Below are 12,558 nucleotides of genomic sequence, written 5' to 3'. Positions count from 1 at the left end.
TAAAATGCATATCGTGTAAAGTTCCCATTAATAATATGTCTGTACGATAACTCAAAAGTTTGTAAAAATTTGTACAAACTTTTACAAAATGATGTTCGATAACAAACTTCTTCAGTAAAAGAGAAATGAGAAGTACTTGCAAGTAGTTGCAAGAACTTGCAAATACTTTTTACTTGCGAAGTTATCGAACAGGCCTAATAATAGCTTCTTTCCCGTACTTTTTAATAGTAAAACTCGTAAAAGAGAGAAAAATTGTTGTCACAAAAAAGTTTTTTCAAAAAGTTCGGGAACGGAAAAATGGCCCAAATTTGTCTTGTAAAAAGTTTTTAAAGAGAGCGTCATTCAGCGCCATTTTTGTTTAAAGAGAAGTGAACATTTTACAACTTTTTTGTGTACGGGAACGCTTTTTCGAGTAAAATGTGTAAAAGTCGTAAAAATTGTAAAAACTTTTTAAGTTCTGGAACACAGCTAATATTTAAATTTTAAAATATTTATTATTTATTATTTAAATATGTAATATTTAAATTTTATATATTTTTGAATTATCATACTCTGCAAGGTATTGTAATTCCATTGAAATAAATGAAATTAAATAAATATTATTATCAGTATAATGACTTTATCTTGATTTAGTTGATACATGCATGGCGTAATAAAGGTCCCGGGACATAAGGGCCAAATACATACGGTCCGTTGAGCATTGCGTTACAACAACCACATGAAAACTTCAAGAACAAATTTGGCATCACTTACACATTTGTCATGTGGTTGTTGTTTTCAACGTGCAACGCGACGCACAACGGACCGTATGTGCCGGGGCCAATACGGTCCGTTGAGTGTCGCGTTACAACAACCACATGAAAAATTCGAGAACCAACTTGGCATCACTTACACATTTCTCATGTGGTTGTTGTTATTAACTCGCGACGCGACTCACAACGGACAAGAAATGTGTGTGGGATGATTAATAATGAAAGTCCACCTTCTTCTTTCTGCATCTATATGAAAGGTTTAAGGCCAGAACAGAATCAATCGTCGCTTGCTTTGCTTGCTTCAACAGTGGCAAAATACCCCTCAGTAATGTTGGCGAAGTTTTCTGAGTATTTCAGCCGCTGCACATACGGCGCGTTGAGCGTTGCGTTACATCAACCACATGAAAACTTCAATAACAAACTTGGCATCACTTAAGGCCTGGGTACATAAGCTGCCTTGCTTTCCTGCTTCGTTTCTGACATAACATAAAATAAAAGAATAAAGAAGGCCGAACCAATTTCGAACTAGGTTGCCCTTATCTTCTCTATTCTTTTATTTTTGTTATGTCAGAAATGAGCAGGAAAGCAAGGCAACCAGGCGAGGCAGCTTATGTACCCAGGCCTTTACACATTTTTCATGTGGTTGTTGTTTTCAACGCGTCAGACAACGGACCGCTGTATTTGGCCCAACACTTCTCTACAAGTGGTGTCGTAAGACACACCGTTCGTCCATCTGGGATGTTTGTGGAACAATTATTATATTATTGCAATTATATTTCAACAAATAACAAAAACAGAATAACAAAAGCTTTACATTATAAGCTCTGTTCCTTTATGTTCAAGAATCTTCAAGTTTTACCACTTTTTACTCGAAAAGCGTTCCTTTACTTCGGACACCATACCATTCATATAGGAGCAGTTTACAACTTTTACTATTTTTGCCGGTTTTACCGTTTTCAAAAGTAAAGGAACAGACCACTTGAGAAAACCGCCAGGTTTGTTATGCTAGGTTTACATTTACGAAATCCACTCGATTTCAACTGTCAATTCCATTGCTTAATATCCCGGTTACACTATTGAAGGTTAACCCACTGGGTTTAATAGATCCAGTGGGTTAATCTTTGCTGGTTACACTTAGTTTTTCGAGGATATAAACTGTCAGCTGATGTTTGTTTACGTATACATACAAAATAACTAATAAAGTCGTGTTTTACACTTTTACAATTTCTCGTATGAGATATCGTCCCCTCTTTGCTCATATTGGTATATTTTACACACAGGGATACATTTTTGTATCATGGTATCAAGCGTACTTTTTTGTTAAAAAAGTGTCTAATGTAAAAAATAAATAATTTTATGATTTTCAAATAACTTTAGATTTATTAACTCCATAAAATCTCATGCGACCAATCGTAAACGTGCAAAACACGACTAACTCTGTTGCAAAGACAGTTGCAACTTTTGGTACTTTTTGAGTACAGTTGGATTTTTTTGCACAAATACCGAATACAACTCTGTATTTTTGGTGGATTTGTGCCGGATTTAAAATAAACCCAGTCGTGAGAGGATTTAATTTTTGTATGGCAAATCTGGTCAGATTTGACCAGATTAAGCAATAAATCCTCATGAAGTGGGTTAACCCGGCAAAAAGCTGTAGTGTAACCGTGCTATAACACTATGTTTACATTTACGAAATCCACTCGATTTCAACTGTCAATTCCATAGCTCAAACGTCAAATGAAATCTCATCTGAAATCCATTGGATTTCATTTGACGTTTAACCTATGGATTTGACAGTTGAAATCGAGTGGATTTCGTAAATGTAAACATAGTATTAAACGTCAAATGAAATTCAATGGATTTCAGATGAGATTTCACTTATACACAAAGAAATTGACAGCTGAAATCCACTCTATTTCGTAAATGTACTATTATGCTTGGTTTACATTTACGAAATCCACTCGATTTCAACTGTCAATTCCATTGCTCAAATGTCAAATGAAAACTCATCTGAAATTGATTGGATTTCATTTGACGTTTGAGCAATGGAATTTACATTCGTAAATGTAAACCAAGCATAACACCGTCTACGCTAAACCATGATGGAATTATAAGGTGGCGTGAAATGGCCAGCTGATTGGTTTCAATCTGTCAAATTTTTTGTTATTGTGAATTAATTGTGTGAAAAAGTAAACAAACATTTTGACAGCTTGAAGAATTTTCGGTCAAATCAGAGTTGGATTTGTGCTCTTTACGTGACATGTTAAGTCCCGGTCCACACTAGCGTGAATTTCATTAAAAAATTTCATGAAATTAGGCGTTCTTAAATCGATTTCCTCACTACAGCAATTTTATGATTTTACTCTACTATGGAGGTCGATCTAGAGACGCATAATTTCATGCAATTTTTTCAATGAAATCCCTCTAGTGTGGACCGGGACTAAATAGATCTTGCGCTAAACTATAGCTTTGTTCCTTTACTTTTTTAATGGTAAGGGTGGTAAAAGAGAAAAGTGTCAAAATTGCTCTCTCATGAACATTTTTACCAGAAAAGTAAAGGAACGGAAAAATGGTATATCTGGCAGCAATGTCAAAAAGAAACATTAAAAATCAATTTTCGTCTTTTATTTCACAGTTTTTAATTTAGTTTTCGACTTTTTCTTCTGTTTATCGTCTATTTGTGAAATAATCGTCAAACAAAAGTCGAAAAATCAGTTCTGCCATTTTTTACCTGTAGAAATTTTGCTGGTAGCCTGTGGTAGAAGAGAAAGCCATTTTCGCTCTCTCTCCACTCTCACTCTCTTAAAAATAGCTTCCAGTTTTGCCACTTTTCGGGGTTAAGGAACGCTTTGCAGGTTAAAAATGGTAACAAATGGGAAAAATGGTAACCTGAGGTAAGTAAAGGAACACAGCTTATGTTTTTGTCCGTTTATGCTTATAGCATGTTCCCACGAGCGTTTGAATTACGTTGTTCGGCAATCGAGCGACGTACACGAATTAACCCGTTTTTAGGGAAATTTGAACAAAACGCACATAATTTACACTAAATTGAACAGAACATACAATAATCTTCCTCTATAATGTATGTTTTAGACGTTTCCATACACTTTTCATTTATATTTTCCATGGTAGAACAATCAAGGTAAAGTAAATACTACAACAAATACAACTCAACAACAACCACATGGAAAATTGTTTTTGTTTGTAAGAGCCCTGTTCCTTTACGTGCAAGAATCTTCAAGTTTTACAACTTTTTACTCGAAAATCGTTCCTTTACTTCAGACACCATACAATTCATATGGAAGTAGATTACAACTTTTGCTACTTTTGCCAGTTTTACCATTTTCAAAAGTAAAGGAACATACCAAAGGTTAGTGTCACCGATATAGGTAAACAAACAAAGGAAATGTCTATAAATTACTGAAATTAAAAAAAAATAATATTTTTTCACGTTTAATTAAGTATTTTGAAAAACATCAAAGAAAATTCGTTACATTTTCAATTTGAATGTTTCTATATCATTCCACTAAATGGATTAAAATGTTTGGGGTAGCTGGAAATTCATTGAAAAGGGAGAATCTGGTTCAATCTTTTGTTTTTGAAATCATGTTTATTAGGGCATATTTTTTTTTTGTAAATTTAACAAAATACCACACATATTAACATTTGTTGTACCGCCTCTATAAGCGTTTTTTTAGTATGCGGCACGTCGTTCGGACTTGGATGAGGGTACATGTCCTTGATATGAAGAAGTCTTAATGGGAAATAGTTTTTTTTCGTAATGATATATTGTGTTTTAGGTATCGTTCGGCTACAGGCTTTTTTAAATAAAACTAGTTGTTTATTTCAATTTTGTTTTTATTATCCAATATTTCGATTGGAATCTCCAATCATCTTCAGGGAATTGAAAGAGAGTTTGGTTTAATTGTTTCCAAGAGCTTTCTTCAACTCTATGATATATTTTTTTCCTCAATATGATATATTTTTTCCTCAAAAAATATATATCTCTAACATACATGGAAAATAGAAACAAATATATAAAATGTCGTACGTAATTTGACACTAACATTACATCCCAGTTCAGTCAGCTGGGTATTGCTGTTACCTTATATTGTTCTACCATGCATATTTTCCATTTATTCTGTAAATTTTGGTATTTGTTTCTATTTTCAAAATAGAAAAGAGAGAGGCATGTCAAAACAATGGTTATGTACACAGACTTTCAGTTATTTGTTTCATTTTGTTTCTAATTTTTTACGCGATTTTGAACTAATGGGTATGAAATGTGTGTGGGATTAAGAGGTTTAGTTCATTACATTTCATTCATCCTTTCCTTTTTTTCTGAAAATGTCTGTGTTTTCAATAAAATTTTAATTTACACTTCCGTTATAGCCCGTTACCACGGTACGTCGTTCGTTCTCTATTCGTTGTTCGACCCATAACTACGAATCATGGTACAAATACACAGGTAGCCGCATCGGCAATTGTTGGTAACATAAGGTGTCAAAATTTGACATCAATTCAATGCAGTTGACACATTATGTTACCATCAGCTGGCATGATAATGCTACCTGTATTATTGTACCATGCTACGAATAAACTACTTATTTCCCCACACAAAATTCAATGAACGAACAACGATTTGTCTACCTTGTTCGATTATGTCATGTTCATACCAGCATTTGAATCACGTCGTTCGTTCTCATAATTACGTACACGAATTAACCCGTTCATACGACATGGTACACAATTCATAGCAACATGATTCATATTTTCATAGTTTTTGTTTACTGATTTTAAAGAAAGTTTCAACCAAAATACGGGTAAAATTATTTTATATGAACTGAAAAAATATTTATCCTTCTTTCAGATATCTATTAATATTAAATTCTATTATTTTCATTCATGTTTTCCATTTTTTCTCACAATTTTGGTGTTTTCAGTATATTTTCAAATTTTTCTATTTCAATAATTAACGAGAGAGAGACCTGCCAACATATCTTTTTGGTATACAGACATTCCGGCAGGCATTTGATTTTTGTTTCTAAATTTTTACGCGAATTTGAAACGATGGACAAGAAATGCAACTGCAGTGGAAGAGAAAACAAAATTTGCTATGATTTGAATGTATACTAGTCGTTAAACTGTTTACTTTTCATTCATATTTTGCAGTTTTTCTAAAAAGTTTTGGATTTTTAATACATTTTTAATTTTTTATTTTTCCTGTCATAATTAATTTATTTCGATAAATTCTCTCATTTGTTAGAGATGGGACATATTTTATCGTCGTTCTGAGAGTAATTTAAATTGAACAATGTACAAAAATCGTTGTTCGTTCTCAAAATTTTGTATGGGAAATGAAGTAATTGTATCGTAATTTGGGGTCGAACAACGAATAGAGAGCGAATTACCGCTAGTCTGAACATGGCATTAGAAATACTCTCTGAACGACGAATAATTATGTCCCATCCCTAACAAATGAGAGAATTTATCGAAAAAAATAATTATGACATGTCTAAATTCAAAATTGAAAAATTTGTTGAAAACACAAAAATTTTTAGAAAAAGCGAAAAAGATGAAAGAAAATTAATGAACTAAACATTTTATATAAATGCAGAAGGAAGATGGTTGTGTTTCCTTCTAAATTCCACACACATTTCTTGTCCATTAGTTCAAAATCGCGTAAAAAATCAGAAATAAAAAGGAAACAAATAACTGAAAGTCTGTATACACAAAAATTGTTTTGACATGTCTTTTTAATTTTAAAAATAGAAACATATAAAAATATATTGAAAATACAGAGTTATTCAGAATTTATGGAAAAAATGAATGAAATGTGTGTAGTTAAATATAGAAGATAAATTTGAAGGAAAGTCTGTTGCTTTTTCTGTTCATTTAATGCAGATTTTATGAGTTTTCGTGAAAATAAAAATGAAGGAAAATTTGTTTATGTTTCTGTTAATTACGAATGGTGTCGTGGAAACGGGTTAATTCGTGTACGTCGTTCGACAGGCGAACAACGTAATTGAAACGCTCGTGTGAACATGACATTGCACATGCCAGTAAATTGGTGCCAATTGAGTACATGTATTATACTCGAAAATGCCGAAAAAGTGTTCGACTGGCATGCAGTTTTCTTGTGTGTTTACACATGCCAGTGCAAGTTCAATTCGAAAATTATTTTAAGCCGCATATAACACACAAAATTGCATTATATTTCAGATTAAAAACACAATTCACAACATATTTCACTATTTTTATTTTATTTCGTTTTAAAAAGATTGTTTTCAGTCATAAACATTATGAATCTGGTATTGCCGCCTTTTCAATATTGTATAATCCCAGAGGGGAAATTATTTATCAACCTATATTTGCATGAAGAACATCAAAATTATGTCTTTACTAACCACTAATATATTGCAGCTGCTAAGACGTATTTTTTGTGTTTCCTAATCTTTTTGAAAATATGCATTAAATCTTTGCATTCTTAAAAGAAACAAAAATGTACATGGATTAAAAAATAGTCTCGGCAACTCTTTTTTCATTTTCGACATATCATTGGCAGCCAGCTCAAAATTTTGCTGGCATGAAAAATCTAATGCCAGTGGAGTCGACAACTCAAAAAATGTAATTGTGGTAGTAAAATATTGTGTATGTATTGAATTTTTCGAACTGTCACTGGCATGTGTAAAGGTTGGGTTACCCCCCGTTTACACATGCAAGTGGCAGTTCGAAAAACACAAATACACTCACACATATTCATTGCCACACCAACTAACGACCTCACTGCCGACAAAATTTTCTTGTCAGTAATCAATGTAAGTGCTTTGAAAGTAACTTCAATTTTTTTCCGAACGTCTACACATGCAAGTGTCAGTTCGAAAAAATTGAAGTTTCGACTATAATATGTATACACAACTGTCTGTAAGTTACTTGCATGTGTAATCATTGGGTTAGACATGTCATAATTTATTTTTTCGATAAATTCTCTCATTTGTTAGGGATGGGACATATTTATTCGTCGTTCGGAGAATATTTCTACTCGAACAACGTAGAAAAATCGTCGTTCGTTCTCAGTAGTTTGTATGGGGAAATAAGTAATTTATTCGTAGTTATGGGTTGAACAACGAATAGAGAACGAACGACGTACCGCGGAAACGGCACATTAGAATTCTTTGAGGATTTATTTGATGTTAACGTACTATAAGATACGTTTAAATTGGAAAGTGCAACTATTTTCTGAATGGGGGTAACTGATGGGGATAACTTGTATCTAAAAATAATTTTCCTACAAAGGTTCCACATAAGTAATAAAAAATAAACACATATTTTTAATATCATCTAAATAAATTAATATCATAAATTATTATTGAAATTCTTATCATCATTCGCGTAAAGGAACCTAAATAAATAAACGTTTGCAAATGAAGAACTCAAAGAGCAAAAAAACGAAGGGATTTATTTCATCCATAACCAGAAACGGTATGCAATAAGTCCGCACAAGAATAAAACAATGGCTGCCTTAAAGGCTTGGAGAAGTCAGGATCGTCGTAAATCAGTAAGGGGAACATACATAACGCCCATGAGTCGTGTTGGATGGACTTTCCCCTCATTGTCTTTGTCGTACTACGAAGAAACAAAAAAAAATTCTACTTTATGATCTTTATAAAAATATAGTCAATTGTTATACTCTACCTGCATCATATACTGTTCTCCACCCTCAGGCCCTACGGGCACAATTAACCGTCCGCCCTTGGCCAATTGATCCAGCAAGGCTTTAGGGGTTTCGGGAGCGGCGGCACCAACATGAATGGCATTAAAGGGGGCATAATCAGGAGCACCTTTGCGACCATCACCCTCTTATCAGTTAATTAAACATACAAATTAATATATGAATAGATCTCAATGCTATACGGGATGACATTCCTTACTTACCAACTATAATTAGTTTACCAGATTTTAACATAGAATCATCATCGATATTCAAATTGGCAATACTTTGCCTAACCAATTCAGCTTGATGTTCAATACCCACAACTCGCGTATTATCATGATCACCATCTTGAGCTTTAATATAGCGCCAGAAGCATGCTGTGAGATAACCAGAACCCGAACCAACATCAAGAACTCTATGACCAGGTTTTATGTGGTCCCGCAAATATTCCAAAGCAAAGGCATGCTATAAAACGAATGATACCAAGTTCATATTGATGTGATCTAGAATATTTTTATAATTTACCATATGAGGAGCAGAAATCGTAACTCCATGACCAATACTTTGTGGTGCATCCATATAGGGATTCCGTGGAGAATAAAATTTCCGATCAGTGGCAATCATTGCCTGTGCCACTGCTTCCGTGGCTATTACGCCATACTCTTTAACATTAGGGAATGCAATAGAAAATTATTTGCAATTTTTTCCCAAACAAAGAAATGCAATCACACAGTACCTCTTAATTGTCGTATTAGATCGGCATTATTGGCTCCGACGGAACGCCAAGCCATAGTTATATCACAAAATGTAAATAAAAATAATAATTTGACAACCTTATCCGTGTTTACGCTATTTTTCGTCCTGATTTTCGTAAAAATTAAAAAAAAATTCTCGATTGCAACTGCGAACAATGTTTACGTTTGAAGGATTTGTGGGTGAAACTTAAATGATGACGCACACATTGTGTCGTTATTTTTCACTGCGCAAAATGAAAAATTGTTGCGGTTGCCGTTAGTCATATGCCAGACTACGAAATTTTCAATGAAAACTCTCAGCCAGTTTCTGTATGTCGAAAGAAGAATGTGTGCGAATGAAACACGCCCGAACTTTAGTTTTCGAAATAATTTAACCTTTGCTTTTGCTTCAGAACAAAAAACAAATTTGAAAAACACAAAGGGGTTTAGACGTATTTCTTTCGAACACATTCTTCTTTCGACATACAGAAACTGGTTGTTTGTCATTACGCTGCAGTTACACATGCCGTAGAGGTAGGCCAGGTATGAAAATCACTGAGAAATGCCAACCTGCAGCCATGGCTTAAAACGTCAAATGGCATGGTACAATAATAATGGTAGATGTACCTGCATAGCTATCCCGTATTACAAAAACATATGGAACTTAGAGCTTCACTTTTTATATGTTAAAACATTTCTTTAGCTAGACTCCAGAATATTCTTGTTGGAAAAGTGTTCCAAAAATAGCAAAAGTTCTTCCCAAACTTATGACAATGAAAAAATGTCATTCACTTATTTTCTACTTCACAAGTTTGGCTAATCTGACATCGTGCTGGCATCCGATTTGCAGATAAATGTCAGCAGAATTTTTACAAAAATTGTAATTTTTACATTCCCGTACTTTTGGAACAAATTTAAATTAATATCAATATTTGATAAGTCGAAGGTCACACTAGAGAGTTTCATTGAAACAATTTCATGAAAATAAGGGTTCCTAGGTAGAGTTTCACAGTAGAGTGATATCATAAATTTGCTGTAGTGGGGAACTCGATCTATAAATACCTAAAAGTTTCAATGAAACCACTCTAGTGTGACCTTCGACTAAATAGTTCATTCGTATGTTTTGCTAAAAAAATCAACAATTTTATTTTGCCACGCGAATACACATTATTTGTCATTGTTTTCAATTTTAAGATATAGGGCCATTATTACATGTGTTCTTTTACTATCTGATGGATTTGAAAATGCAAAATAAGCTAATTTGGAGGCATTAAAAATATAAAGTCTGTCTGGTTACCCTAAAATTTGTAACAATTTGTACCAATTGTTGCTGGAAGTCGTCTGTTAACACAAATGGCCCCGGCACATACGGTACGTTGTGCGTCGCGTTACAACAACCACATGAAAACTTCAAGAACAAACTTGGCATCACTTACATTTTTTTCATGTGGTTGTTGTTTTTAACGCGTGACGCAACGCACAACGTACCGTATGTGCCGGGGCCAAAAAAGTCAGCAAAAGAGAGCGATTCGAGAGAGACATTTTGACCGTTCTTTCACTGAGAGCTTGCAAATTCTTGCTGGACAAATTTCTTCTAGCAAGCACTTGCACTCTTCTTCTTCCTGAAAACAATCAATCATCTGTTTTAAATTTTTCGTTGATTTATGTTTGTGAAAATTGAAAACAATTTTATTGTGGAAATAGCAAGCCTAATTGTATTGATTTTTTGGGGAACAAAGTTGCAAAGTGGGAAAAATTCTTTTTTGGCTCATTTTCTTTTTTATTTTTAATAAAATACAACATTATTGCTTCCTTCATTGGCGGACAAATTGTTCTATTTTGGCAAGTCAGCTGATTGCTTGCTGGTTTTTGCTGGGAAGGTGTCTGTTTACTTTTTGCAATTTTCTTGCAAAAGAGAATAAAAACTTCTTACTCTCTGAGAAAGTTCTTGCTGGACAATTCTTGCTGGAAAAGTAACCAGACAGACTTATAATTTTCACATTGAAAGTTAATGACTTGAAGCTCCACCTTGAAATTCAATCATCCCTTTTAATTATAAGTTAACCGGAACGCTATAAATCTGTTCGGTAAATCCAAACTATAACTAAAGAAGGCTTATAATAATGTGGGATAGTGTTACAGCAGAAGTTTTTTGTTGGAACCATTCAGCGATACATCTACCTTTATGATTGCATAATGTCAAAAACAGTACAAAATGTCAACCCTGCTTTTGACAGATTAGGCCATAAAAAGAAAAAATTGTAATCAGCTGTTAGCTGTGGCATACCTTTACTTTATTCTACCATGCCCTCAGCATTATGCTAAGTCCCGGTCCACACTAGAGTGATTTCATTGAAAAAATTGCATGAAATTATGCGTCTCTAGATCGACTTCCATAGTAGAGTAAAATCATAAAATTGCTGTAGTGGGAAATTCGATTTAAGAACGCCTAATTTCATGAATTTTTTTAATGAAATTCACGCTAGTGTGGACCGGGACTAACGAGGGTATATACACTTTCATACGGGGAAAATGTGCCTCATCGAAATAATGGTTTTAGACCCCAAAATGTGTTTCAGATAATTTGGAGTCGATTTAGCAATGCCCGTCCGTCTGTCTGTCTGGCTGGCTGGTGCGCACGATAACTCTCGAACGGATAAACCGATTTGGTGCCAATTTTGGCAAAAGTTTTTGTCAAGGCCTACACAAGGTCGGTCAATAAGCCCACCTGATTATTATGTTTGTTGTCAAAAACATTATTGTGATTTAAAATACAAAGATACTCAAATCACAATAATGTAAAATCTATTATGTTTGTTGTCAAAAGTTGTTAACAGAATTCAGAATGGCCGATCTTCTGTAGGCCTTGGTTTTTGCGGTTGCTGTTAATGGCTAGTGGTAAGTCCCGGTCATGGCACAATTACCTAGGTAGATGCGTCAGTCCATCTGATCGAATTTAAAACGTAAAACGTTACTCAAAATTTGTACAAATTAGCTTCGTTCCCGTACTTTTTTAATGATAAAAGTGTCAAAAGAGCAAACTGTCGAAAATGAGTTCCACATACACATTTTTCCAAAATGTACGGGAACGGAAAAATGGCAGAAACTTCAAAAAAACTGGAACAAATGTCAAAGCCGGCGAATAAACCAATGAGAAGCCGCAAACATGCCGCATATTTTTGCTCGCCCAAATTTATCGTGTAAAATGTTTCTAAAGAGAAAGCTATTCAGCGCCATTTGGGTAAAAATGTACAAAATGTGTAAAGCGCCGTACACATTGTCAGTTTTGACTGACGATTTTTCGAAAATATCGATTGCTTCATTTTTGTTGGGTTTTACGGAGCGGTCACACTATCAT

General features: G+C 34.0%; 2 protein-coding genes across 2 annotated transcripts in view; one reads left to right on the top strand and one right to left on the bottom strand.

The window, feature by feature from the left end:
- LOC141398853 (protein kinase C and casein kinase II substrate protein 3-like) overlaps positions 1-12,558 on the top strand; it is a 44,330-nt gene that overhangs the window by 28,883 nt on the left and 2,889 nt on the right. The gene's annotated exons all lie outside the window — the stretch shown is intronic.
- On the bottom strand, positions 8,081-9,429 carry Pcmt (Protein-L-isoaspartate (D-aspartate) O-methyltransferase). The gene is made up of 5 exons (XM_073972935.1): positions 9,203-9,429; positions 8,992-9,128; positions 8,688-8,931; positions 8,448-8,611; positions 8,081-8,378 (listed from the first exon to the last, which is right to left on the bottom strand). The coding sequence occupies exons 1-5, from the start codon at positions 9,255-9,257 to the stop codon at positions 8,292-8,294; spliced, it is 687 nt and encodes a 228-aa protein (XP_073829036.1). The 5' UTR covers positions 9,258-9,429; the 3' UTR covers positions 8,081-8,291.

The sequence above is a fragment of the Musca autumnalis genome, unplaced genomic scaffold (assembly GCF_047663935.1).
Source record: "Musca autumnalis isolate F117 unplaced genomic scaffold, ASM4766393v1 scaffold_3, whole genome shotgun sequence".
Taxonomy (NCBI): Eukaryota; Metazoa; Arthropoda; class Insecta; order Diptera; family Muscidae; genus Musca; species Musca autumnalis.
The sequence above is the reverse complement of the archived record's forward strand: the minus strand, read 5'-3'. Positions and strand labels throughout refer to the sequence as shown.

Coding starts and splice junctions, on each gene's coding strand:
- Pcmt (XM_073972935.1), bottom strand. CDS start 9,257: ATGGCTTGGCGTTCCGTCGGAGCCAATAATGCCGATCTAATACGACAA. Junction 8,612..8,687: donor TGGTAAACTAATTATAGTTG/GTAAGTAAGGAA, acceptor TTAACTGATAAG/AGGGTGATGGTCGCAAAGGT. Junction 8,379..8,447: donor GAGAACAGTATATGATGCAG/GTAGAGTATAAC, acceptor GTTTCTTCGTAG/TACGACAAAGACAATGAGGG.